The sequence below is a fragment of the Sciurus carolinensis genome, chromosome 16 (genome assembly GCF_902686445.1).
Source record: "Sciurus carolinensis chromosome 16, mSciCar1.2, whole genome shotgun sequence".
NCBI lineage: Eukaryota > Metazoa > Chordata > Mammalia > Rodentia > Sciuridae > Sciurus > Sciurus carolinensis.
In genome coordinates, this window is record NC_062228.1 from 48,704,930 (window position 1) to 48,732,859 (window position 27,930).

General features: G+C 52.2%; 1 protein-coding gene across 4 annotated transcripts in view; it reads left to right on the forward strand.

Annotated features, from left to right (window-relative positions):
- The first annotated feature begins 262 nt into the window (after positions 1 to 262).
- Ryr1 (ryanodine receptor 1) overlaps positions 263 to 27,930 on the forward strand; it is a 119,113-nt gene continuing 91,445 nt past the window's right edge. For all 4 annotated transcript variants that reach the window (XM_047528523.1, XM_047528525.1, XM_047528524.1 and 1 more), the window contains exons 1-27: positions 263 to 410; positions 6,763 to 6,882; positions 8,186 to 8,290; positions 9,348 to 9,422; positions 9,507 to 9,585; positions 9,886 to 9,998; positions 10,325 to 10,418; positions 12,065 to 12,158; positions 12,705 to 12,779; positions 13,269 to 13,425; positions 13,560 to 13,724; positions 14,432 to 14,553; positions 14,998 to 15,193; positions 17,614 to 17,749; positions 17,830 to 17,925; positions 18,005 to 18,123; positions 18,938 to 19,071; positions 19,405 to 19,646; positions 20,181 to 20,373; positions 21,224 to 21,440; positions 22,825 to 22,929; positions 23,103 to 23,206; positions 23,766 to 23,849; positions 24,536 to 24,843; positions 25,657 to 25,859; positions 26,648 to 26,822; positions 26,991 to 27,199. In XM_047528523.1, coding sequence (XP_047384479.1) covers positions 363 to 410; positions 6,763 to 6,882; positions 8,186 to 8,290; positions 9,348 to 9,422; positions 9,507 to 9,585; positions 9,886 to 9,998; positions 10,325 to 10,418; positions 12,065 to 12,158; positions 12,705 to 12,779; positions 13,269 to 13,425; positions 13,560 to 13,724; positions 14,432 to 14,553; positions 14,998 to 15,193; positions 17,614 to 17,749; positions 17,830 to 17,925; positions 18,005 to 18,123; positions 18,938 to 19,071; positions 19,405 to 19,646; positions 20,181 to 20,373; positions 21,224 to 21,440; positions 22,825 to 22,929; positions 23,103 to 23,206; positions 23,766 to 23,849; positions 24,536 to 24,843; positions 25,657 to 25,859; positions 26,648 to 26,822; positions 26,991 to 27,199 — 3,768 coding nt within the window. In that variant the 5' untranslated portion in view covers positions 263 to 362. The remainder of the gene's footprint in view (positions 411 to 6,762; positions 6,883 to 8,185; positions 8,291 to 9,347; positions 9,423 to 9,506; positions 9,586 to 9,885; positions 9,999 to 10,324; positions 10,419 to 12,064; positions 12,159 to 12,704; positions 12,780 to 13,268; positions 13,426 to 13,559; positions 13,725 to 14,431; positions 14,554 to 14,997; positions 15,194 to 17,613; positions 17,750 to 17,829; positions 17,926 to 18,004; positions 18,124 to 18,937; positions 19,072 to 19,404; positions 19,647 to 20,180; positions 20,374 to 21,223; positions 21,441 to 22,824; positions 22,930 to 23,102; positions 23,207 to 23,765; positions 23,850 to 24,535; positions 24,844 to 25,656; positions 25,860 to 26,647; positions 26,823 to 26,990; positions 27,200 to 27,930) is intronic.

The window sequence follows — 27,930 nt, forward strand, 5'->3', positions numbered from 1 at the left end:
CCAGGTTGTCCTCTGTGAAGTGGCAGAATGATGGCACCTGCCTCACTTACGATGTCGGTGTGGAAAGCGCAGCTACCTTCCAGACACCGCGCCCCACAGAACCAAGGTTGTGGTCTAGGGGAGGGGCTGCAGTCGAGGGGGCGTGGCCTCGAGCTTCGTGGTCCAATAAGGGGCGGGGGGCGGGGACTTCCTCCCACCTCTGTCCGGCTCGCGTGTCCTCCTCGCAGTTCCATCTACCTCGCGGGTGCCTCTGGCGTCCCCAGAGGTCTTCGACCCCAGCCCGCCCCCAGCCCGCCCTCCCAGCCTGCGGCCCCCTCCCGCCATCCTCAGACCTCAACCCCGGGTCCTCGGGCCTCGACATCATGGGTGACGGAGGAGAGGGCGAGGATGAGGTCCAGTTCCTTCGGACGGTGAGTATCTGCGGGTGAGGGGTCTCTGGGACTACTTCTCTGAGTGTCTCCCTGACTATGAATATCTTTGTCCTGCTTGCTGTGATCTCTGAGAGGCGAGTTCTCTTTCTTTGTCACTTTGGGTGACTGTCACTTTGTTTCTGTCTCTTTATGTCTCCTCCACCTTTGTCACCACAGAGAATTGGCAGGATTTGGGACTACAGAGTGGGGAGGGGGATCTTCGGCCACCTTCTCTGCTGACACTAGGGATTTGTTCCTGACAAGGGGGGTCACCAAGGGAGCAGCCCCTCCCAGTCACCCTGAAAGTAGGCACTTGGGGAACGTGGCTCTAATTCCTGGGCTTAATTTAGCTGTCCGCCGCCCCCCCCCCCCCCCCAGCCCTCATTCTCTTCTTGCTCCAGGCTCTGACCTATTTAAATTCTTGGGAAGGGGGCTGGAGTGACCTGGAGAACACAACTCCTTCCAACTCCTAGTCCTTGAGGGTCTCCTGAGGGTCCCTTGGGTTTTGGGTCTTTCTTTCCTCTTGGTTTTGAGAAGGAGGATCAAATATGTCTGCTAATGATCTCTGGATGGTGTCTCTCTCTATCCATCTCTTTAGAATGTCTCCGTGTCTCTCCATTTCTGTGTTCCGGTCTCTGGCTCTCTTTCCTCCTTGGCTTCAGGCACTCTGCATTTTGCTGTCTAACTCTTCTCTCCCTGAATCTCTGATCTTCAGCTGGGGGCAGGGATAAGAATTGGAACAACAGGTGTCCCTCCCAGAATAGCCGGCTTTTCTGGGCCCTGAGCAGGGGACAGGGAGGGGATGGGGGTGGAGTAGGGGCTGCCCATCTCCCAGTCCTTCCCACTGTCCCCTCCCAGTGGTTCAACTGGAGTTGTGGGTGTGATTATGGGTGGAGAGGTTCTCGCCTCTGGGCCAGGTCTGCTGACCCTGCACTGCCCCCCTCCTCCCCCTCCCAGGCCCTGAGTCCATCCAGGAAATGCTGACACAGCATTCCCAACCCAGAATAGGACCCTGGCAAGCCAGGTCGGGTTTCCTGGGAGGGAGGAACAAACAGCTGGGACTGGTAGTGAAGGATGGGGACAGCTGGATGTGCGGCCACTGGAGGGATTCCTGTTCAGCCCAGCCCCTTAGCAGCCACACGGGTTGGGCCTTCCCCAGCCCTAATAAGACCATGGCTGTGGCCCTTAGCCCCTGAGTAGTCACTGCACCAGGCCCTGTGCCCAGGTCTTCAGCCACCTCAGGCATCTAATTATATTCTCGCTGCCCTATCTTCTGAGGTAGGGCCCTATCTTTATCTCCCTGGAGATTTGAGGGAAACCAAGCCCTAAGTGGTAGAATCACCCGCCCAAGGTCAAGGCCAGGAAGTGGCATCTCTGGAGGCCCCTGGGGCCCAGTCCTGCTGCTTTCACGAGAGGAAAATGGCCCAGAGGTGCCAGGGCAGTGTTAGGGGTGTAGAGACCTGTCCTGACATCTCTTGGCCCTAGACTTGGTCTGGTTTTCCGAATGCTATTAAGGTCATATTAGGCTTTTCTCAGACCTTTTTTGATCATATTCCACCAGTAAGGAACTACTCTACATTGCAATCCAGTACATGCACATATGCATAGGTAGCATGGAAACTTGACTTGGACTGGGGATGTAGCTCAGTGGTAGAGCTGCCCAGCCCAAGAGCCTAGTAAAGGCAAGGCCCTGGGTTCCATTCCTAGCACTGGAAAAACAAACAAACAAACAAACAAAAACTTTATTGAGCTATTATTGACATGCACTAAATTATACTTGTTTTAGGTGTTGTAGTTCAGTGAGTTTGTGCAAACTCACGGAGCTTCCATCACAATCAAGACAAACAAGACAAAGGACATTTCTTCTATTCCTGATGATTTCCTTGTGCTCTTTGAGCAATATATATATATATATATATATATATATATATATATAATGAGTACTGGGGATTGAACTCAGGGGCACTTAATCGCTGAGCCACATACCCAGCCCTTTTTTTTTTTTTTTTTTTGCAGTGCTGGGGCTTGAACCCAGGGCCTTGTGCTCGTGAGGCAAGCACTCTACCAACTGAGCTAGATCCCCAGTCCCTTCTTTTTTGTATTTTATTTAGAGACAGGGTCTCAATGAATTGCTTAGGGCTTCACAAAGTTGCTGAGGCTGGCTTTGAACTTGTGATCCTCTTGCCTTAGCTTCCTGAGCCAGTGGGATTATAGGTGTGTGCCGCCGTACCTAGCTTGCTCGGAATATTTTTGACATTCATCTGTGTAGCACCTATCAAGAACATATTCCTTTTTATTGCCAAAGAGTATCCCACTGTACACTATATTGCAATATATTGCCATTTGCTGATCAGTTCACTTGCTGATCCATTCACTCAGCTGTTTGTCTCCAATTCTTGCTCTTTTCAATAACATCTGTGAGCATTCACATACACCTTTTTTTCTTGTTGGTACTGGGAATTGAACCTAGGGGTACATTACCACTGAGCTATATCCCCAAGTCCCTTCAATTTTTTTTATTTTGAAGCAGGTCTCACTAAGTTGCTCAGATCCTCACTGAATTGCTGAGATTTGCCTTTTTCCTCAGTTCCCAAGTTACTGGGATGGTGGGTGTGAGCCCCCATTCCCAGCATATGCACCTATTTTTTTTTAATAGGAACAAGTTTCATAAAATATAGATCACCCTGAGAGCAGGACAGGCACATCGTTCTTTTCTGTTCTTCTCCTGCTCCATTTTCATGGTCTTCTTCTTCGTCATCGTCTTTTTTTTTTTTTTTTTTTTTTTTTAATTCTTGCTGTACTGGGGCTGGAACCCAGGGCTGCCCACATGCTAGGCTGTGCTGTACCACTAAGCCACACCCCCCAGCCTCTATTTTATTCCTTTTTTAAAGCATGGTAGTCATGGCTACTCAAACTAATTTCATTTCCCTTTGACGGATGGTAACTTCTAGCCCTGCCAGGCTAGGGTTTCTCAAAACCCGGCTCAAGTCAGAACCTCGGAAGGGGAGGAGACTGGTTAATAATACAATTTCCCTGCAGATCCCAGATCCACTGACTCAGATCTTGGTGGTGCTGGTGGTTGGGAGGCTGAGGCAGCAAGGAAGTGGCACTTTAAAAAATTATTCTATTAAATTAAATTATGCTGGGTGCTATCGCCCACACCTATAGTGTCAGCTACTCAGGAAGCTAAAGAAGGAGGATTACAAGTTCAAGACCAACCTAGGCAACTTAGCAAGACTCTATCTCAAAATAAAAATTTAAAAAAGTGGGGCTGGGACTCAGTGGTAGAGTGCTTGCCTCACATGTGCAAGGCACTAGGTTCGATCCTCAGCACCACATAAAAATAAATAAAGATATTGTGTCCACCTATGACTAAAAAATTTTTTTTAAAAAATTTAAAAAGGGTGGACTGGGGATATAGCTCAGTTGGTAGAGTGCTTGCCTTGCAAGCATAAGGCCCTGGGTTCAATCCCCAGCCCTGCAAAAAAAAAAAAAAAAAAAAAAATTAAAAAGCGTTGGGGATATAGCTCAGTACCCTTACCTAACATGTGTGAGGTACTGGGTTCCATATCCAGCACTGAAAAAAAATTTTTTTAAACCAATCAATTAATTAATAACTATTTTGAGATGAGGTCTCACTATGTTGTCTATGCCGGCCTCAAGTGATCCTCCTGCCTCAGCCTCCCTGGTAGCTGGACCACAGGTGAGACACCACACCTGACTCTGGAAGCCACGCTTTAAGCCACACCCTCCCCTCCTTCAGTATGATGCAGCAGAACATTTGAGAATCAGTGTAATGATTAGGGTCCTTTGTCTTGGGTTATAGCTTGACTTTGCCCTTCGCCTCCTTCTTGTGTTTGGGCAAAAGATTTTTGCTTTTTTTCTCTGGGCCTCATTTTCCTCATCTGGAAAGTGGGGACAAAAACACATGCAATAAGAATGCAAGTATCTCTGTGACCTCATGTCCCACTTCGCCTCACGCTCCTGCTGCCCCCACTACCCTTTTCCCTTGCTGCCCTCCATGCCCCAGCTCCCTCTAGCCACAGGCCTTTGCACAGGGTGCCCTTCTTCCTGGAACATTCTTCCCCCAGAGATGAGCAGGCCTGATTCCTCCTTGTTAGCTGGACAAGGTTCAGCTCAAATGTCACCTCTTTGGAGAGACTGTCACTCCACCTCTTCACTGATGTCATCTCCACCCCAAAGCACTCTCTTACATCACCCTGGGTTATTTTTTCCATAACACTTATCATTGGCTTTAAAATTATGTTTTTACGCACCTGTTTGTTGCCCATCTCCGCCACGAGGGTGTCAGCTCCCTGAAGGCAGGGATTTTTCTCTATTTATTCACTGCTCTATCTTCACTGCCTAGAACAGAGCCTGGCATGTAGTAGATGTTCAGTAAATGTCTGTTAAATGAGTGTAAAGCCCTGAACATTAGACCCAGCAGCCAGTAGATGCTCAATGCTGTCCACACTATATGATTTCTATGAATACACAAGTACCCAGGATGTGCCAGGATGTCAGGGCTGGAGTCACAGGGCAGAGCAATCTTAGGGCTCCTGCCATTAGATCCTGCCTCCTGCTTCTCCCAGGGTGAGCAGACAGACTGAGGGCTGCCTGTGTGGATTGAAGCCCAGGATGGGAACATGTTTGTATGATATGCTTGGAGACCCTGTGACCTCAGGCAGGAAACCTATCCTTCTTGAACCTGTTTCCTCCTCTGTAAAGTGGAATAAACACTGTCTCACTCAGTGGTTAGGAGCTGGAGTCTCCATCATTGTTTTTTGTTCTTGTGGTACCGGGATTGAACCAAGGGGTGCTCTACCATGGAGCTACCTCCCCAGCCTTTTAAATTTTTTGAGACAGGGTCTTATTAAGTTGTCAGGTTGGCCTCAAACTTGTGATCCTCCTACATCTGACCTCCTGAGTCACTGGGATTACAGGCATGCACCTCCATTGCTGGCCCCCAAGTACATTAATATTATTTGTTGGTATTAGGTATAGGCTACTTCTGTCATATATTAAGAGGTGGTCAAGTGTTTTTTTTTTAATTTATTAGTTCTTTTTAGTTATACATGATGGTCTAGTGTTTTGAGAGTGTGCTGTATAGAGTCACAGCATTGGAATTCAAATCCCAGCTATGAGGTATGTGAGCTGTGTGATCTTGGGCAAGTCACTCTACTTCTCTGGGCCTTGGTTTCCTCCTGTGGGTTAAATGAGTTAATACATGTCAAGTTCTTAGAATGGATCCAGCACCCAGAAATCACTTTTATTTTATTTGAGGTTTGAATATATCATCTTGAAATAATTTCCAATTTACAGAAAAACTGCAAGATGAATTAAAAATAAAAGCTGTCAGTCATTTTCTCCCAAATGTTAAGTTTGCTACATTTGCTTTATCTTTTTTTCTGTCTTTCCACATATGTATGTGGAACTATATAAGTAACATATAAAATATGTAATCAATACAATAATATATATATAAAATATATATAATATGTACCTATTCCCCCCTGAACTGTTTGAGAGTAAGCTGGCTGTGATACCCTTAAACCCTAAACCCTTCAGCCCGCGTGTCCTAACAAGGGCAGTCTCTTATGAAACCACAGCGCAGCTATCAACATCAGAAGATCAGTGTTGATAGGACACCATTATCTAATCCGCAACCCTCCTTCCACTTTCACCCGTTGTCTCCATACTGCCCCTTTATGGCATGTCCCCCTGGACCCAGGGTCCAGTCTAGGCCCTTGCATTGCATTCTGGTGCCATTAGGAAGTACCAATGACAGCTGTTGCGGCAACAATACACAAAAGGGAAATTAGAAAAGGATGAACCTAAAAAGCCATTTAACTTGTAAGGTGTTCATACTTTTCCTCCTCCTGACCCCGCCTGGAGCTGTGTGTCCTCAGTTTCTCCATTTTTAGTTGGCGATGGAACTTTATTTATTTATTTATTTAATGTGGTGCTGAGAATCGAACCCATTGCCTTGCACACGCTAGGCAAGCGCCCTGTCACTGAGCCACAACCCCAGCCCAGTTTCTCCATTTTTAAACGGGCTGAAGCCGGGAGCGGTGGTGCACCACTGTCGTCCCAGCTATTGGGGGACTGAGACCGGAGAATCGCTTCCGTCCAGGAGCTCGATGCCAGCGGGGCAACCCAGCGAGACACCATCTCTAATAAAATAAGACAAAATGGGACGATGCTGGCGCCCATTGGTGGGGACGTTGGGAGTAGCAAGGCCTCGGCCCGACTCTGGCTGGGGCGGTGGCTGTCATCGGTCACGGGAGGGCGGCCCGCGTCCGTGACGTCTGGGTCGGGCCGCACCAGCCATCCCTCCGCTCGGTCCCCGCAGGAAGACGAGGTGGTCCTGCAGTGCAGCGCCACCGTGCTCAAGGAGCAGCTCAAGCTCTGCCTGGCCGCCGAGGGCTTCGGCAACCGCCTCTGCTTCCTGGAGCCCACCAGCAACGCGCAGGTCTGTGGGCGCGGGCGCCGCGGGGAGCGAAGCGGGGTCCCGAGCGCAGTCCCGGGGCGCGGGAAGAGGCTACCCGAGTCGGAGAAGGGGAGCCGACCGGGGAGAAAGTGGGGCGGGGCTTAGGGAAAGGGGCGGGGTCGGAGGTAGGTGGGAGCGGGCGCAGAGGCGGGTGGGGCGGGGTCTGGGGCGGGTCCCGGAGAGGGTAGGGGTGAGGATCTGAGGAGGGAGGGGACGGGGCCTCGCCGACGCCTGTGCACACCGGGCGTCGGGGCTGCAGATCCAGAGCTTTCCTTGGCATCTGTTGGAGGAGACAGAAATCGGTGGGTCCAAAGAAGTTTCCTGAGAGTCTAGGAGGAGGGACTGGGGGGCTCGGGAGTGAGGGGCAGGGGACCCAGGTGTTTTAGAGGGGAGAAGGCTCTAATAGGAGGGGCCTGAGATGGGGCAGATGAAGGGATTCCGAGGGGTGCGGGGGATTGAGGGTCTCAGCAGGGTCTGAGGTGAAGATGATCTCAGGATCTGGGCTTGGGGTTCTAAGTGTCCAGGTCTGAGAGGTATGTGACTGAGGTGCCAGGGGGGCTTGGATCAAAGATGATGGGGGACACTGGTATGGGCCCGAAGGGGGGACAGTGGAGGCTGAGACCAAAGGAACCTGAGGTCTGAGGGTTAGTTGTTCTCAGGGTGTGAGGGAAGAAGGCCCCTGTGGGGAATGGACTGGGGGCTGTGAGAGGAAGGGGACAGGAGGTCTCAGGGTCTGGGTGAGCACGGGCCTGAGCCAGGTAGTCTTGAGTCTAAGTGGGAGGCTGTCCAGGCATCTGAGGTGGGACTGGGGTGGGAGACTGAGGGGGATGTGTCAGGTTGGACCCTCCTGCAATGTGATGCAGTGCCCAGGGTTGTTTGAAGGATTGTCCTGGGCAAGGCTGGAGATTCGGGGCTCTCTGCTGCAGAAGGCACAGAGCGGGAGTTTCCTGCAGTCAGAGCAGCGGCAGTGTGTCTGAGGGGCAGGCAGAGGGCCGAGGCTTCCTATGAGATCAGGGGAGACTTGGGGTGCTTCAGTGAGGAGGGTGGTATGGAAGCTTCTGTGGACTTCAGGTGGGGTGTGGGTGTTTGAAGGAGGAGGTATGGAAGAGGTGTTTCCTGCAAAGTCGGTGCAGATTCAGTGTGTCTGAGGGGGCAGGGGACAGGGGTTCTTGTGGGGTTGGGGTGAGGCCAGGGTTTCTCCAGGTGAGACTAAGGGATGGGATACGTCAGGGAGTAGCGCTTGGGACCCTTCAGACCCCACTGACGTCTGTCCATTCTACCCCAGAATGTGCCCCCTGATCTGGCCATCTGTTGCTTCATCCTGGAGCAGTCCCTGTCTGTCAGAGCCCTGCAGGAGATGCTGGCCAACACTGTGGAGTCTGGTGTGGAGGTGAGGCTCCCCCCATGGGGGCAGGACACAGGGACAGGGATGGATGAGGGGACCTAGGGATTGTTTATCACCTACTCTTCTTCCTTTCTTTGTCCCGCCCCCACAGGGCCTCAATTTGGATAAGTGGGTAGGTCTGGCCTTGGGTGTCACCTGTCCTTCCCACTCCTGGCCCCAGGCCTGCTGCTGGGGCCCACACCCTGCACACAGGGCTGGGGGTTTCTCCCCCACCCCGGTTGTCAGGGGCTGTGGAGTCCCAAACAGGCCAGGCAAACAGGAAGGAAGGGGCGGGGCTTCTAAGCTCCACTTCCCTCACCTGTTCCTTCTTCCTCTTTGCCCACCTTTTCCCGCCACTGTGACCCCCAGCTCCTCACCGCATGGGACCTCTCCCTTCACCTCCCTCTATCCCAAGTGTGAGTCCCCTCCAGTTCAGGAGTGGGTCTGCCATGTGATCACGTGGCCCCATCACATGGCCCCATCACATGGCCCACAGAGCATGGGCATGAGAGCCATGACGGAGGCATGAGGAGCAACTGAATGTACCCCTCCCCCAAGGGCTGCTCTGTGCTCGGGAGGGGAGGGGCAGTCACTGGGTGGGGAGGCCACCTTATCGCAGTGGGTGATGTTCACATATTTATCCACTGCTAGGACTGCAGCTCAGTAATGATGTGACAGGTCAGGACAGAGGGAACTGAGGTCCATCTAACACAAGACTCTAAGGCTTCCATGAGTGTCCCCAGGCACCTGAAAGATGGGTTCATTCTCCCTGGATGACCTCTGGGCCTGGTCAACAAGATGAAGTAGGCAGGGAGGACAGAGCAGGCTTCGGGGAATAGAAAACACCCTACCCCCAGGCTTCCAGAGACACAGCCCCTGCTCCACGGACAGGGAAAAGGAGGCGGAGAATCTGTTGAGGGTCCCCGCTAAGGTTTCCTCACCCCCAGGCCTGAGCATGGTATTTTATGGAGAGCATATTCCCACCTGTGAATAGGCCAGATGATTTGGAGGTCTTGAGAATCTGGGGGTCTGTGCTTACTCTGTGCTTTCACTGTCCCCATAGTCATCCCAGGGTGGGGGACACAGGACGCTCCTGTACGGTCATGCCATCCTGCTCCGCCATGCACACAGCCGCATGGTGAGTGTATCAGTGGGGACATGGGGCATGGGCGGCAGCGGGGGCAGGCCTGCCAGGAGGAGGCTGACCTCTCTCTCACCCTAGTACCTGAGTTGCCTCACCACCTCCCGCTCCATGACTGACAAGCTGGCCTTCGATGTGGGACTGCAGGAGGATGCAACAGGTGCAGGGGCTATGGGGGCAGGGGTGTGATGGGGCGCCAGGGCAGGGAGTCAGGGGACAGGAGTCTGCAGAACTTTGGAGACAGGCATGAGGCTGCTCTGGGGACAGGAGCGAGGGCTTCGAGGCAGAGGGTTTGGGCGTGTGGATGGACATGTGGATGGGAATTCTAGGCAGAGGGTTGGTGGCAGCAATAGGGGATCTACAAACCTGGGAGGCTGGGTGGCTGGGAACACCCTAGGAAAGAACACTGCGGGAGGCCATGATGCGAATAGCTACCCTCCTGTCCTGCCCCCACCCACAGGAGAGGCCTGTTGGTGGACAATGCACCCAGCTTCCAAGCAGAGGTCTGAAGGAGAGAAGGTCCGAGTTGGAGATGACCTCATCCTTGTCAGCGTCTCCTCCGAGCGCTACCTGGTGAGCAGTTTCATCCCGCTGGGGACTCCTGCTGCTCAGAGGGCTGAGGACGCATGGGATCCGTCCTGTCTCATTACCGCTTTACCTCACTGGTCTCTGGGCTCCCCATGTCCTGACTCCCAATTCTGGCTTCTTGACTTGTGATACCCATTTCTCTGATTTCTGACCCCCATTTCCTGACTTGATGTTGGTTTCTTGATCTGTGACCTGCAGTTTTCTGTCTCAAATTTGTATGTTTGCTGGCATTTTTCTCTGATTTCTGGCCTTTGACTCTGGACTCTTGCCTACCTCTCCCCATCTTCTCCGTCACATCCTGGTTCCCCCAGCACCTGTCAACAGCGAGTGGAGAGCTGCAGGTTGATGCTTCCTTCATGCAGACACTGTGGAACATGAACCCCATCTGCTCCTGCTGTGAAGAGGGTGAGGCTCCAGGCCTCTGGTCCCTAGACTGAGGCCCCCCAAGCAGACCCTCAGACACGTCCAACTGAGTCTTGGCATCTCAGACTCTAAACCTGATTGTCCACATTATGGCTCTCATACTTAAATTTCCAACTGGTCCCAAAGCCTGACCCCCAGAACTCAGACCCCCAAACCTCCAACGCAATGTCAGATTCCCAAATTCAGACCCTGAAGTATTAGTCCCTAAAGCTCCCACATCAAACTCAGTTCTAGAGGGGCTGTGGCTGTGGCTATGGCTCAGTGGTAGAGCGCTTGCCTCGAACATGTTGGGCCCTGGGTTAGATGCTCAGCACCACATAAAAAAATAAAGATACCGTGTCCATTTGCAACTAAAAAAATAAATAAATAATACCAACTCAGTCCTAGAGGTCAGACCCCTAAACTCAGATCCAAAGCTTATAAAGATCAAATTTAGAGATTATCTCTTAGATCTTTCTCTTCAGAAATAAGCACAGACTGTTACCTCAGACCCCCCTCAAATCCACACCTCAGATTCACAAACCACGATTCCTAATTCAGATACCACACTTTAACCCACTAGTTTCAGATTTCCACACTCCAAACCCAAAATCCCAAAATCAAACTTCAAATTTAGATCCCCAAAATAAGACTCCAAAGAATAGTCCCAAAACTTTGACCCTACTTTTTTTTTTTTTTTTTTTTTTTTTTTTTGTGGTACTGGGGATTTGAACCCAGGGCCTTGTGCTTGCAAGGCAAGCACTCTACCAACTGAGCTATATCCCCAGCCCTGACCCTACTTTTTATTCACGAAACCTCAGAATCTTAAACCAGAATCAAACTGAGACTCAAACTACAGATCCCAAACTCAGACCCATCAATTTCTAACTACGAACTACTCAGCTCTTGCCAAGTACATACTCCAGAACTCAGATTACCAAACCATAGGTAGACCCCAGACCACAGAGACCAGCCTGACCTCCAAAATTAACACTTGAAATTTAGGCCCTTGGGAGCCAGGTGCAGTGCTGCATGCCTGTAATCCCAGTAACTCTGGAGGCTGAGGCAGGAGGATTTGAAATTTGAGGCTAACCTTAGCAACTCAGTGAGACTTTGTCTCAGAATAAAATTTTTTAAATGGCTGGAGATGTAGCTCAGCTATAGAGAGCTTCCTTAGCATGTTCAGGGCCCTGGGTTCAATCCCCAGCACTACAGAAAAAGAATTCAGGCCCTAACTCCAGACTCAAACTTCAGACCGAACTATCACACCTCTAAACCCAGACCCCAAGTGCAAGATTGGAAGTCAGATACCAGCATCTTAGATGTAACCTTCTGATCACCTCTATTCTAACCTCAACCTCAAAAGTCCAAACTCAGAACCCTTAACCACAGATCCCTAATGCCCAGCTTCAGCTCTTGCATACCCAGAACTCCCAAACATAGTCCCAGAACCTAAATCTCATATCTCCACTTCAGACCTGAAACTTAACCTGATTCTTGTATTCTTAAGACCCTGAAACTCCGGTTGTCAACTACAGACCCCCAATACCAGCCCTTGGGAAGTGTAGGCTCTCTGGATTCCACCCTGGCTCCCAGGAATTTTGGGGGCTCCTGCTTCACAATGACCACCTCTCCTGGCTCCTCCACAGGTTATGTGACAGGAGGCCATGTCCTTCGCCTCTTTCATGGACACATGGATGAATGTCTGACCATTTCCCCTGCTGACAGTGATGACCAGCGCAGGTCTGGGCTGGGAACAAGCAGATCTGGAGGCTAGGGGTGGAAATGGGGGGAAGAGTTTGGCTAAGGGGTCTGTGTTCATGGGTTTTCTGTTACTGTGACAAAATATCTGAGATAATCAACCTAATAGGGGAAAAGGTTTATTTTGGTTCCCAGTTTCAGATGTTTTGGTCCATGGTTGTTTGGCCCTATTGCTTTGGGTTGTGGGTTCAATCATGAACACAGTACATCATGGCGGGAACACGCATTGGAGGCCAGTTCACCTAAGGGAAACTGAGAGGAAATAAGAGAAAGCGGAGGAGATCAGGGTCTCAATGTCTCCTTCATGGGCGTGTTCCCAGTGACCTAACTTCCTTCCACTAGTCCTCACTTCTTCAAGGTTCTATCACCTTCCAACAGTGTCACAGGCTGGGGACTAAATCTTGAACACATGGGCCTTTGGAGAATATTCGAGATTCAAACTCTAGCAGACCCTATGAATGGGATTAAGGACCAGACTCTGGGGGACTGGAGCCTGAACTCCTGACCTTCCTCTTTCCTGTGTCCCAGACTTGTCTATTACGAAGGAGGATCTGTATGCACCCATGCCCGTTCCCTCTGGAGGCTGGAGCCCCTGAGAATCAGGTGTGGGGAAGGGAGGGGAAAGGGCTGGGATCTCCTTAGGGAGGCTGGGAGGGGAGAGAAGGTCTCCAAGGAAGATCTGAGGAAGAGATTGTAGGGTTTTCTTTTTGTGGGGGAGAATATCTGGGGAGATCAAATGAGAGATGGAGGTCCTCTGGGATCCTGGAGTGGAGTCCTGGACAAAAAAGAGGTTTTAGGGGATTGGGGTAGATTCCTGGGGAAAAGATTAAGGGTCTTGAGAATGTAGAGGTCTGAAAAAAACAGGGGCACTGGAGACATCTGGGGAGCCCTATGGAATCTTCAAGGGCTTGAGAGAGGATTGGAATTCTCCAGGTAGGACTGAGGGGGGTCCAAGGAAGATTTGGGGGTCTCGAGAATGGCTCAGGGAACCCCAGAAGGGAGTCAGGGGCTTAAGGAGGTTTAGACCAAGACTGTGGTATCCATGGGAGGTTTGGGGGGTCTTCTGACTCCCATTGCCCTCACCTTCCACAGCTGGAGCGGGAGCCACCTGCGCTGGGGCCAGCCGCTGCGAATCCGGCATGTTACCACTGGGCGGTACCTGGCACTCACTGAGGACCAGGGCCTGGTGGTGGTTGACGCCAGCAAAGCCCACACCAAAGCCACCTCCTTCTGTTTCCGCATCTCCAAGGTCTGTGGGGGTCAGGGTGCCCTCTCACCCGAAGCTCTGGTCTCCACCCAGCCTCTACTCTCCAGTCCCTCGGTGGGGCTCCTCCCTTAAATATACAGGCAGAGGAGGCTGACCCCTGTCCTCTGCTCCTGCAGGAGAAGCTGGATGTGGTCCCCAAGCGGGATGTGGAGGGAATGGGCCCCCCCGAGATCAAGTATGGGGAGTCACTGTGCTTTGTGCAGCACGTGGCCTCAGGCCTGTGGCTCACCTATGCAGCCCCTGACCCCAAGGCCCTGAGACTCGGAGTGCTCAAGAAGAAGGTGAGCTCCTGGCAGGGGCAAGGTGGGGTCAGGGAGGGACAGGAAGGGGGCTGGGTGGTCATGCCTGAGCCTCCAGGAGTTTGAAGATGGAACTGAGAGAAAGACAGAGTCTGAGAGGGAAAAACAGGCTGCGAAAGACCAAAAAGGAAGAGATATAGAAAACATATATACCTATGTGTATGTAAGTGTGTGTGTGTGTGTGTGTGTGTGTGTGTACACACTTGTACTTGTTTGGACATAAAAATTGAGGATGTAGAGAGGACCTGGACCAGAAGATGACATGTGGGAGTTGTCAGCAGGTGGATGTTATTTACATTCATGGGACCGGATGAGGTCTGGGGTGTCAGCTATGACAGTCAGGCATTCTGCCTGGGAAGTGTTAAGTTTGGGGTGACAGAACTTTTGGGGGGAAGGGTGTTAAGTCTGTAAAAGGCATAGGAATGCAGGGAGAGAAGACAAGACAGGAGCACAACAAGAAAGAGAAAGAGATGGGGAAAGAGAACAGAGGGAGAGGCAGGAAGGGAAACAGATGGAGACATGGAGAGGAAGAAGAGAGGAAAGGAAAAGACAGATGAAGAGGGATAGAAAGGTGGGGCAGATCTGTGGAGGGATTCTGTGGCACAGGGGGCAGCTGTGAGACTCAGCTGTGGACAGAGGACTGTGGGTCATGGCCCTGGGTGACTGACCCCTTCCGACTCTGTGCCCAGGCCATGCTGCACCAGGAGGGCCATATGGATGATGCACTGTCACTGACCCGGTGCCAACAGGAAGAGTCCCAGGCTGCCCGCATGATCCATAGCACTGCTGGCTTGTACAACCAGTTCATCAAGTAAGCAGCTGACTACCCTGCCCGGGGTGGCCCCAGGCTCCTGGTGGTCATGCACCTGATTGCTTTAATCTCCAGAGACCTCTGGAATCTACCACCCTGTCTAACATACACTGGCTCCTAATCTCTAAGTTCCTGACCCCTAATCTGACATAGACAACCATGACCTTTGGTCTCACCCTCATGATCATTACCTTTTACATCTCTGACACCCAAACGCTGGACCCTGGACCCTCCCAGCTCCTTCCACGAACCCCTGTGCCTCCATAGGAGTGAGTTCCAGTCCCAGCTCTGCCCTTGGTTGCCCTGTGACCTCGGGCCAAGGTCTTTCTCTGCTTCTGTCTGTCCCTCACCCCCTCTGCAAAGCAGGAGTCTGAGGGAATCCAGCAGGGTGGGGTGGTGACAGTCGGAGATGGGGCCCTGGCTGACAATTGGTGGTCCCCTCAGGGGTCTGGACAGCTTCAGCGGGAAACCTCGGGGCTCAGGTCCGCCGGCTGGCTCGGCGCTGCCCATTGAGGGAGTCATCCTGAGCCTGCAGGACCTCATCGTTTACTTCGAGCCCCCCTCTGAGGAACTGCAGCACGAAGAAAAGCAGAGCAAGTTGCGCAGCCTGCGCAACCGCCAGAGCCTCTTCCAGGAGGAGGTGGGGCCGCGGTGTGGGAGGGGCGGGGTCTGTGGGAACAGGGCGTGGCCTAGGGCAGAGCTGCGGCGCAGGGAAGGCAGGGCCCGAGTAACCTGGGGACTAGAGCCAGGCAGCGGGGCGTGACCGGAGGAGGAGCACGAGGAAGGTCTCAGCCTGAGAGAACTAAGGGGCCGGGCCTCTAGGGGCGGGACTAAGTGGTGGGCGGGCCTTGAGGGAGGGATGGGGATGAGGGGCGGGGCCTCAGTACCAAGCTCCGTGCCAAGGCCCGGTCTGGGAGGGGAGGCTGGGGAGAAGGGGGAGGCTGAGAGGGGTGGGGCTGCCGGCTCAGGGGGCCGTGTCGTGGGGCGGGGCCTGAGGGTGGGGAGTACAGGGTCAAAGGTTGTATTGGGGGCTTCACGGAAGAGAGCATATGGAAGGACCTAACCTGGGGTCTGGGGCTGGGCGTTAGTTAGAAGAACACGGAGGGAAGAGGTGTGCCTGGCTCCTATCAGCCGGAGGTCTGGGTAGGAGGAGCCTAGAGCAGTGGGACTTGGGGCCTGGCCAAAGGTCAGGGGGTCTGATACCTTCTTTAGTGGAGGAAGCATGTCCATTCAAAGGTATCCAGCCCTCCAGAGGCTCCAGGGAGAAAGACCTGTAAATGATAATAGCAATGGTAACGAAGCTACCCACAGGATAGAATTACTACAATATATGCAGATGCTTAGGACAGTTCTAGTAGAGGAGATGCTATGTAAATGTTAGTGGTCATTGTCACCTTGAAGTTATCCCTTACTGTGTGTTAAGGGCTCTATATCCATGTCATTCTCTCAGTGACCCCCCATAGGGGGATTGTAATTCCCATGTTATAGAGGGGGTTACTGAAGCCCAGAGAGATGAAGTTCATCATCTACTCAGCCAATATGCCAGCTGTAAAAAAAACAGAAAACTGTCCTTATGGAGTTCACACAGCTGGGGAAGATGGATGATTAATAAAATAAATAAGTACACTGGTGTCATATCAATGGCCATAGGTGCTAAAGAGAAAAATAAATCAGGGAAGGATTTAAAATAGAGTGCTTAGGCAGGATGACCTGAAGGAAGCGAGGGAGGCAGGGGCATACCTGGGGGAAGGGCTACTGGTAGAGGAGGGAGCAAGTGCAAAGGCCCTGAGGTGGGAGTGTGCTTGGAATGTTCCAGAAAGAGCAAAGAGGTGATGAGCAGAGTGCCAGGGAAGGGTGGGGGGAGATGAGTTCAGAGAGGTGAGAACATCTAGGTCATGGTGAGATCTTTGGCTTTGGGAGTTACTGGAAGATTAGGTCTTCTAAAGTCACAAGGAGTTACTGGCAGAACTAGTCTGGGTGACTCCAGCTTGGTTGTACTCTGTTGTGAAGCCCAACTTCTCTTACTGATGATATGGGTTTCTGGACATAGCTACACATGTCCTCCTTTATCTGCAGAAGATGTGTTCCAAGATCTCCAGTGGAGCCTGAAACACAGATAAAACCAAAGTTATAACCTATGTATACTATATTATTCCCTATACACACATACCTATAATTGAGTTTAATTTATACTTTAAGTACAATAAGAGATTAACAATAACTAATAATAAAATATAACTATTATAACAATATACTGTAATAAAAGTCATGTGAATGTGATCTCCCACTCTCTCAAAATACAGAATTTCCCATTTAATATTTTTGGACTGTGGGTGACTGGGGTAACTGAAACCGCAGAAAGTAAAACCACAGATAAGGGAGAGGATGACTGTATAAACATTGTCATAACAGAGCTGGTTGTGATGGCTCATACCTGTAATCCCAGAGACTCAGGAGGCTGAGGCAGGAGTATCGTAAGTTTGAGGCCAGGCTCAGCAACTTGATGAGGACATAAACAAGACCCAGTTTCAAAAAGTAGAAAGGCCTGGGGATGTGGATTAATGGTTAAGTACCCCTGGTTCATAGCAGAACTATTTGCAGTGGCCTAAAACTGGAAACAGCCCAAATGTCCACAGCACTAGAATGGATCCATAAGCTTGGCACATCCCAGCCATGGAAATGAAAATGAAGAGAAGGTACAGCCACATGCAGCCATGTGCTTGAATCTCAAAACATAACATTGCGCAAAAGAATGCCTGCTGCATATCCCAAGTTCGAAAGCAGGCAAGCTGTGGGCAGCTTGGAAGGAAGTAGCAGGGACAGAGAGGGGGATGGGGAAGCACAAATTCAACCCTGATGGTAATAAAGGCAAGTTATGTTGACCGTAGAGGCAGAGAGGACAAGGACAGGTTTGGGGAGCCAAGGAGGAGGGGAGGATACTGGGACCAAAGCGGGACAGCCACTAGCTGTTGAAGGAATGTGAATTAGTAAATCCAAGAAAGAAGAGGAAGGGAGGGCCTGGGACCCCTGTTGTGACCACCTCCTGTATTCACCACCCAGGGGATGCTCTCCCTGGTCCTGAATTGCATCGATCGCCTGAACGTCTACACCACAGCTGCCCACTTTGCCGAATATGCAGGGGAGGAGGCAGCTGAGTCCTGGAAAGAGATTGTGAACTTGCTCTATGAACTCCTGGGTAAGGAACCTCAGGCCTAACTCCCCCAAGACTACCCCAGATCCCCCATCCCATGGGTCTGATTCCTCTTCCACCCTCAGCCTCTCTGATACGTGGCAATCGGACCAACTGTGCCCTGTTCTCCACGAACCTGGACTGGCTGGTCAGCAAGCTGGACCGGCTGGAGGCCTCGTCTGGTAGGAGAGCCCAGGGAGTGGGACGGGGTGGGGAGGGGGAGCTGCACCGCCTCACGTCTTCCCATCGGCACTGGGGCAGGCATCCTGGAGGTGCTGTACTGTGTCCTGATCGAGAGTCCCGAGGTCCTGAACATCATCCAGGAAAACCACATCAAGTCCATCATCTCGCTCCTGGACAAGCATGGGAGGAACCACAAGGTGGGCCTGTCATCCTGACCTCGGAACCCTGACCTCCTCCTCTCATCTCTTACCTGGACTCCCCTCTCCCATGCTTCCATTTCACCATGAGGGACTCAATCTCCTGACTCCATTTTTTATGTTTTATACTGGGGATTGAACCCAGAGGGACCTTGTCATAGAGCCACATCCCCAGCCCTGTTTATTTCTTATTTTGAGATAGGGTCTCACTGAGTTGCTTAGAGCCTCGCTGAGTCGCTGAGGCTGGCTTTGAACTTGTGATCCTCCTACCTCAGCCTCCCGAGTGGTTGGAGTTACAGGCCTGCGCCACTACACCAGCCTCTGACGTGTTTTTAAAGTTTTCGGATTTTATAGCCTTTAGGTGTGCTGCGTGTACTCTCTGCAGTCCGCCATAGGCCCTGCCAGTTCCTGCTGTGTGATTCCTGACCATTGCACACACTCACACGTCCACTGGCCTCTGAAGATACACGTTTGTAATCCTGCTGATCCCAAATCACATCTTGGTTCCTATGCCTCTCACTGACCCTTTCTGTCTGTCTTTTGTCCTTTGATCTCTTTCTTCATGATTCTATCCTTTCTTACACTGCTGAGGCCTTATCCCAACCCATGTGACCTCACCTCTCTCCCCAGCCCTCTTTGACCCCTAATCTTTCTCTGGATTCACTGACCTTTCACTCTCACCACCTTCTTTCAGGCAGAATTTTCCTATCCTGACCAGATGCACCATTCTTGCATTCTGGCTTCCTATCCAAGTTTTCCTATAGGCCCCCTGCCTGCACCTTCACTCCCCTTTACCTCTGACCTTGACCTCCAGGTCCTGGATGTGCTGTGCTCCCTCTGTGTGTGCAATGGTGTGGCTGTGCGCTCCAACCAAGATCTCATTACGGAGAACTTGCTCCCTGGTCGTGAGCTTCTGCTACAAACAAACCTCATCAACTATGTCACCAGGTGTGGCTCCTAACCCCTGACCCTGGGCTCAGACCCTCTTGACCCTTTCCCTGACCCAGAGACTTCAACCCAGATGAATGTCCCTTCTCCTCAGGAGTCTGCCTTGTCCTATTCCCCCGTGGGTCCCCATTCTTCTCGTTCTCTCATCTGGGCTCCATTTCTGCCTCTATCTGTTTTCCCTTTTTGTCGTTACCTGTTCTTGTTTCTCTTCAATCTCCTTATCCCTGGTTCTCTCCCATCTCTCATCTCTGTCTTTTGATGGCTCTCTGTCTGTCTGTCTGTCTCCCTATTTCCCTCCTCACAACCAGTCTCTCCTCTCCTTCTCTCCTGCAGCATCCGCCCCAACATCTTTGTGGGCCGAGCAGAGGGCTCCACACAGTACGGCAAATGGTACTTTGAGGTGATGGTGGACGAGGTGGCTCCATTTCTGACAGCTCAGGCCACCCACCTGCGGGTGGGCTGGGCCCTCACTGAGGGCTACAGCCCCTACCCTGGGGGCGGCGAGGGCTGGGGCGGCAATGGGGTCGGTGATGACCTCTATTCCTACGGCTTTGATGGACTGCACCTCTGGACAGGTACCTAAACCCTTCCAGGGGACCCTCACCCTTGATTACTTACCCTAGAATTTCCCAGACTCTAACTAGGCACCTGGGTTTTCAGGATCTTGACCCCAGTAGAGGAGAACTTATGATCCCTATTCCTAATTTCCCAAGACCCTCATCCTAGAGCTTCCAGAATCCTGACCCTGTTTCCTCATAATCTCCAAAACTCTGACCTCAGACAAGGCATGCTCTGACCCTAGAGATCCCAGAAGATTTCTTAGATTATTATGACCTTTGATCTTTGACTTATGACCTCAGAGTTTCCATAATTGTAACTGTAGGTGAACTCTGACCATGCAGCAATCAGGATCCTAACCTTCCTAACTTCAGGGGAACTTCGCTCCTAATTTTGGAAGTCCAGGACCATCCATGGGAACACTTATGCTTGGGAGGGGTGTCCCAAATCCAGTCCCCACAGGATCTTCCAATATCTGCCCCCTGTTTCTTGATATTGTTGGTTTCATGGAATCCCTGACCTCTGACCCATTCCTGGTGACCCCGGTGCAGGACATGTGGCGCGCCCGGTAACTTCTCCAGGACAGCACCTCCTGGCCCCTGAGGACGTGGTCAGCTGCTGCCTGGACCTCAGTGTGCCCTCCATCTCCTTCCGCATCAATGGCTGCCCTGTGCAGGGTGTCTTCGAGGCCTTCAACCTTGATGGACTCTTCTTCCCTGTTGTCAGCTTCTCGGCTGGTGTCAAGTAAGAACCTGCCCCTGTCCCAGTGTCTTGTGTTGGAGGACTGACCCAAGACAGCTTCTCAGTCACCCCACGGGTTCCTATGAGGCAAGGACACAGCCATCCACCCTTAGGACTGTCTCGGTGACCCCTGCATGATGCTAATGACCTTAGATTCTTCCCAACCCCATGTTTCTACAATGACCTTCAAGTGACCCTGTGATTTTACAATGACCTTTTGATGTGTTCTGGTGACCCAAGACTTCCAATAACTTCCCAGTGACTTCAGACCCTCCTTATAGCTCCATCCTCTGTCAGTAACCTATCGTGATGCCAGAATCTCCCAAAGGTGGCCCAGTAGCCCCTGACTGGCCCAGAAGTCACTACCCAGTTAATTCAAAACTTCTCAACTTTCCAGTCCTTTCTCAGTGACCCCAAGTTTTCCAAATATCTATTCAGTGGAAATTATGGTGGTCTTATAACAGACCCAAGTGACTCCTAAATGACCTTCTTCTTGTTTTCCCCTGAACCTTCCAACATTCCCAGATGTTTTGTTGACCTGGGGACTCCTGCAAAGGACCTTCCCGTGACCTTGCGATCATGGAAACTCTTCTCTCCTAACTATAGGTCCCCCCACCCTTAACTCCCTGATGGTCCCAATTTCCTTTTGGGTCCTCCAGTGACATTCCCTTATGATGTTCTTTTGACCCTAGACTTTCCTTTCTGACTCCTAGATGACCTCCATGACCCTATGACTGCCCAGGGACCATGGGTCCCCTCAGAACCTTCCATGGGTCCAGGATCACTCCCATGTCCCCCACTAATCACAGACTGTCCCCTGTACCCTCCCACGATCCCCATTCTCCTCTTCCAGGGTGCGGTTCCTCCTTGGTGGCCGCCATGGTGAATTCAAGTTCCTCCCCCCACCTGGCTATGCCCCATGCCACGAGGCTGTGCTCCCTCGGGAGCGGCTCCATCTGGAACCCATCAAGGAGTACCGCCGGGAGGGACCCCGGGGGCCCCACCTGGTGGGCCCCAGTCGTTGCCTCTCACACACGGACTTCGTGCCCTGCCCTGTGGACACCGTCCAGGTACTGCCTGCCCTCCAAGGTTCTTCGGGTGAGGAAGGCTCTCTTAGGAGTCGGTGAGGTGGGGAGCTGGGCTGGGAGCTGGAGACCCCATTGTTGAACAGAGGGAAAACAGAGGCAAGGGACTCTTTCAAGGAAGGATCCCAGCATTCCACAGAAAGGGAGTCTTCTCCACGGCCCCATAAAAAAGATCGGTTATCGCCCCCGATTTATAGTGGAGTAAAGCAAGGCCCAGTGAGGGTAAGAAACCTGTGGAAGCCACACAGCTGGTTTCAGTCAGGGCCTCTGACTCTGAAGCCTGAGATCCCACTCACTACAATTTGGGGGGCATCTCTTCTGCATCAGGTCCCTCACGCTGCTTGTATCCAGCTCAGACTTCCTACTTACCCTATAAGGGGGTCCCTGTAGGAGGGGAGAGGTGCTGTGACAAGAGCTTAGCATAGCCCTGAGTAAACAGTAAGCACTCTCTGCAGTCAGTTGTCATTATTAGTAGCAGTAAGATTACCTCGAGGTGACCTGCCTGTCCCCTGTCCCTGGACACAGCCTGGGCCTCATCCTGGAGGCTCCTCCCTCCTCCTCTGCCTCTCAACCCTCCCACTGCACATTCCCCCCACAGCCCACCCTGACCCTAAACCTCATTATCTCTTGCCAGCAGAACACCAAGAGCATCAGTGTTTATTAGGCACCTACTGTGCACCAGGCATTTATGTGCACATCAAGTAGTTTTCATAAATGGTTTCTCTGACTCCTCATGAGGCAAGTGTTATGATTGAAATACTGGGACGAGTCTCATTATACAGAGAAGGAAAGGGACTCATCCATTCATTTGGGAGACATTTTCTTTTTGGGGAGGTGGGTACCAGGGATGGAACCTAGGGGTGCTTAACCACTGAACCACATCCACAGCTCTTTTTTTATGTTTAATTTTGAGACAAGGTCTCACTAAGTTGCTGAGGGCCTCCCTAAGTTGCTGAGGCTGGCCTTGAACTTTCCATCCTCCTGCATCAGCCTCGCAAGCTGCTGGGATGACAGGTGTGCACTGCCACGCCCGGCTCAGCACACATTTCTTGAGCATCTCCTCTGGGTCGGGGCCTGGCTCTGGCTGGGGCTGAGGACTTGGGAGAGACCGAGGTAGCTGAGGTCCTGCCCTCATGCAGCTCCCAGGCCACAAGGGAGTCAGATTTGTCCCCAGATAAGCCTTAATTCTGATGATGCTATGTCCTTGCTCATCTGGGCATCGATCCTGGAATCAAGACGAGGGCTGGGGAGCAGGGCCGTTAAACACCAGAAAAGGGCGCTGGGGACCTGTCAGGTTGTAAGGAAGAGGGGTCACGGTGGAGGTGGTGGTGGGATTTCAGGGACCTGTTGCCTGTCTTCCCGTCCCCAGATTGTTCTGCCTCCCCATCTGGAGCGCATACGGGAGAAGCTGGCAGAGAACATCCATGAGCTCTGGGCACTGACTCGCATCGAGCAGGGCTGGACCTATGGGCCGGTGAGGGGCAGTAATGGCTTGCCGGTGGAGATGCCTGGTGGCTGGGGACTTCAGGGTACCAGGGGGTACTCAGGCTACAGGTGGCAGAACTAGGGGTGGGAGGTCCTGGGAGGTCCCGGAGTCCTGGGTGGGGGGAAGGGGAGCCCAAGAGGCTGACGCCAGGACTTCTCCAGGTTCGGGATGACAACAAGAGGCTGCACCCGTGTCTTGTGGACTTCCACAGCCTTCCAGAGCCCGAGAGGAATTACAACCTGCAGATGTCCGGGGAGACGCTCAAGTGAGGGGATCCCACGGGAGCAGGGGATGGAACGACTCCTGGGGGAAAGATGGCCAGGAGAGACAGAGAAAGGGAGGCAGAGACAGAGGGAAAAGGAAGACAGATGACAGACAGACATTTAGAGGGGACAGGAGTTGTGACAGAGAGGGAGAGAGAAAGAACCAGGAAGAGAAAATCAGCAGTGAGTTGGGCATGGTGGCACGTGCCGATGCTCCCCGCACTTGGGAGGCCGAGGAGGGAGGATCATTTGAACCCAGGAGTTCAAGGTCAGCTTGGCAACATAGCAAGACACTGTCTCAAATAATAAAAAGGGGAGAAAGTCAGCAATGGAAAGGGAGAAAGACCCAGATGGGGACAGAGAAAGAAGCAGACAGGAAGAAATTGACATAGTCAAAGAGATACAGAAAGGAAGAAACAGGGAGAGACAGAAGTCGGAGGGACCAAGATCGATGGGGACAGAGACGCCCCAACGGCCAGAGCAAGAGACAGAGCCAGAAGCAGAGGAGATGGGCAGGGAGCTCTGTGGGCTACGACCTTGTTGTCCTGTCCCCCTGCCTAGGACTCTGTTGGCGCTGGGTTGCCACGTGGGCATGGCTGATGAGAAGGCCGAGGACAACCTCAAGAAGACAAAACTCCCCAAGACGTGAGCGTGGGGCCTCAGGCCTGTTGGGGAATGGACTGGGTGCTGGGGATGTGTGGAGAGGCTGAGGTCAGAGATGAAGGGGCTGTAGGTTGGGGTGAAGGTTATAGGGTCAGGGGTCAGGGCTCTGAGGTCAGAGGTGAGTGTCCAGGATTGAGTTCCAGTGAGAGAGAGCCTGGCAGAGAGCCCAGCACGTAGGGTCAGGGTCTGCCCTGAGGAAGCTGAGGTGACATCCCCACATAGAGGCAAGGGATCAGTGGTAGAAGGGTGGAATCCCGAGGTTTCTGGAGTTGTAAGGAAGGCATCCTAAGATTATAGGGGAGAGAGTAGAGGTTCTGAGTTAGAGTGGGTGATTGGGTCTCTGGCCAGAATTAAGAAACCTCAAAGCTGAAGGTGAGAGGTCAAAGAGTTTCAGGGTCAAAGATAAAGCTCCTAGAATCAGGATGAAGAGGTCACAGAGGTCAGAGATCAGTGCTGTCAAAGACCTGCTTTGGATCCTAGAGTCAGAGGTCAGGGACCTCAGAGCTTATTCTAGAGAGTGCTAGAACCATGACAGCAGGGACCGGAGGTCAGAGATTCCAAAGCCCTTGGCTAAGCATCCTGGGATCCTGGTACGAGGGTCGGAAGTCAGGGTCTCAGCACAGAGCCGAGGCAGGAGGGCCTCGTCAGTGGCCCCGCTGCACCTGCAGGTATATGATGAGCAACGGGTACAAGCCGGCTCCGCTGGACCTGAGCCACGTGCGCCTGACGCCGGCGCAGACGACCCTCGTGGATCGCCTGGCAGAGAATGGCCACAATGTGTGGGCACGAGACCGCGTGGCCCAGGGCTGGAGCTATAGCGCCGTGCAGGACATCCCTGCGCGCAGAAACCCTCGCCTCGTGCCCTACCGCCTGCTGGACGAGGCCACCAAGCGCAGCAACCGGGACAGCCTCTGCCAGGCTGTGCGCACCCTGCTGGGCTATGGCTACAACATTGAGCCACCTGACCAGGAGCCCAGTGAGTGCTGACCCCTGGCTCCCACTCCTGACTCCTACCTTGACCCTGGCCCCTGACTCCTGGTCTCTGACCTGTCTCAGCCCTTGAATGAGTTCTATCTATAACATTAAGTGGACTGATCAGGAGGTCATTGAGCACTGACCCTTCCCCAAACCCTGACCCTGGTCTGACCACTGACCATGGTCTGGCCCAGTCCCTGTCTGGACCATGGCTATAACACTGAGCTGTCAGACCAATGAGTGCTGATTCCAATTCCTGGCCTTCACCTTTGACCCATAACCTCTAACCTCTGGACTTGGGCCATAACATGGAGCCACACAACCAAGGACTTAGAGTCTCTAATCCTTCCTCCTAACTGACCCCTGACCCTTCACTGATTTCCAGTCCCAGCCTTGACTCAACCCTGACCATTCTCCCTAATCCTTGGTTTCTTAACTCCTGGTCCCAACCTCAATGTCTGGTCCCTCCTGACCATGACTCTGACTCTGACTCCCCAGTCCTGCTCTCAACCCTTGATTCTAACACTTGACTCTTAACCCCTGACCAGGCCTTGACCCAACTTTCTCCTTCTGTGTCTCAGTCGGCATCTGTGTTCTCTTAGAGTGTGACTGCTAACAAGAGGGGGTCTATAGATCTCTCCTGCCTCTCTGACCAATCTGGGGTTCTCCGATTCTCCTCTAACACCAAGAAATTGTCCCTCCTCTCCTTGTTCCCCAACACCCTCACCTTCTCTGGTCTCTCCCACCAACCTCTCGATGTCTTGGGACCCACTTCCTATCCAGCTTCTCTAACTTGACTTGGCCTCATTTGTAGGTCAGGTGGAGAGCCAGTCTCGTTGGGACCGGGTGCGCATCTTCCGGGCAGAGAAATCATATGCAGTACAGAGTGGGCGCTGGTACTTCGAGTTCGAGGCAGTCACCACAGGCGAAATGCGAGTGGGCTGGGCGAGACCCGAGCTGCGGCCTGATGTAGAGTTGGGAGCTGATGATCTGGCCTATGTCTTCAATGGGCACCGCGTGGGTACCTCCTTGGGCTCCACTCTGCCAGTCCCTGTGGTCCCTCCCACAGGCACACACTCTAGCCCTGCTTCTGTCTGTGCTTCACTCTGTCTATCCATCCCTGCATCTACCATCCTCCTCATCCATCCATCCACTGGCTTATCCGTCTATCCATTCCCCACTCCCTATCCACCCACCCATCCACCCATCCATCCATTTAACCATCCATCTATCCATCCATCCATGCATACATACATTTAAACGACCGTCTAGCCATCAACCCATCCATCTGTCCATCCATCCATCCATTCATTCATCCACTTAACAACCATCCATCCATCTATCCATCCGTCTATGCTTCTATTTACACTTTCTTCCTTCCCATCAGCCCATGTGGATTCTCACCTTTCTGTCCACACGTCCTCCAGCCACACACCCATCCTCTCTCATCCATCTCTTCTGGGGACGTAGGTGGGCAACATGGGCAAGTTCTTCTGGGTCCCGTATGGAGGATTCCGATGGGTTCACTTTTCCTTTCTGTACTTGCTGCTGTCCCCAAACCCTCACAACCACTTTGGTGGTCCACACAGTCCTAGCCATGGGAACAGCAGGACCCACATAGCAGGGCTGAGATAGAGATCAGTGAGGAAGGCAGTTCCAAGGACTGTGGATGCAAACATCGGGAATGATGGGGGGCACTGGGTGACCTCCTTCTCTTTCCGACACATTGCATGTGTCTCTCCCTGCTTCCCCATCTCTCCATTTCTCTGTGTCTCAGCACCATGTCTTCTCTGGCCTCCTCACAGGGCCAGCGCTGGCATTTGGGCAGCGAGCCCTTTGGGCGTCCCTGGCAGTCAGGTGATGTCGTCGGCTGCATGATCGATCTCACAGAGAACACCATTATCTTTACCCTCAACGGTGAGGTCCTCATGTCAGACTCCGGCTCTGAGACAGCCTTCCGGGAGATTGAGATTGGGGAAGGTGAGACCCCTTCACATACCCGCCCTGGTTTTCCTCCATCTCACTTGAACCTCACTTGAACCTTACCTTCGGCCCCTGGTTCTCTTACCCCTTCCACAGCACCGCCTCCCCATGACTGCCCCCGCCTTGCCCACCTGCTCACCCCCACCATTCATCCCTCTCCACCAGGTTTCCTCCCCGTCTGCAGCTTGGGACCTGGCCAGGTGGGTCACCTCAACCTGGGCCAGGACGTGAGCTCCCTGCGATTCTTTGCCATCTGTGGCCTCCAGGAAGGCTTCGAGCCATTCGCCATCAATATGCAGCGCCCAGTCACCACCTGGTTCAGCAAAAGCCTTCCTCAGTTCGAACCTGTTCCCCTTGAACACCCCCACTATGAGGTGAGCTCGATAATCCCATCTGGTTTGTCTCCAGACCTTGTTCTCACAACTCTCTTCCCTGAGTTTCTCTTTCTACATTAGCACACAGGAGAGGGTCAGGATATTGGGCTCTTGGGATTGCCTTTTTGGATATAACTTTGACTTACCACACCTCTCTGAGCCCCAGGTGACTCACCTATAAAATGGGGGAAGAAAGAAAAGAGAAACTCAATGAAGTGACACCAATGGAATTTCTAGTCCTTACAGCTACCTGATCCTACAGCAAGGTTTAAAGCAATATAAATCCAGTCAGGCAGGGTGATGCATGCCTGTAATTCCAACTTCTTGGGAGGCAGAGGTAAGAAGATTCCAAGTTCAAAGCCAGCCTGGGTAACTTAGCAAAGTCCTGTCTCAAAATAAAATAAAAAGAACTGGGGATGTGACTCAGTGGCAGAGCTTTACCTAGCATGCACAAAGACTTGGGTTCTTCCCAAGTATTGAAGGAAAAAAAAAAAAGAAATATAAATCTCTGAGTATCCTGGCTGTATCTTGGTACCTGCCTAATTAATGGTAATCAGTGTGTTGGGATTTAGTATTTATTTTTTTATTTAGCTTATTTTGTTTTTAGTTACTTAGTTACTTTTCATTAATCCAAGCAACTAAATTTTCAGACTTCTCTTTCCCAAGGTTAAACTCAAGTTTAGACTCTGTAAATACCCGACAAAGACCAAAGTGATTGTCCTTTCCACACC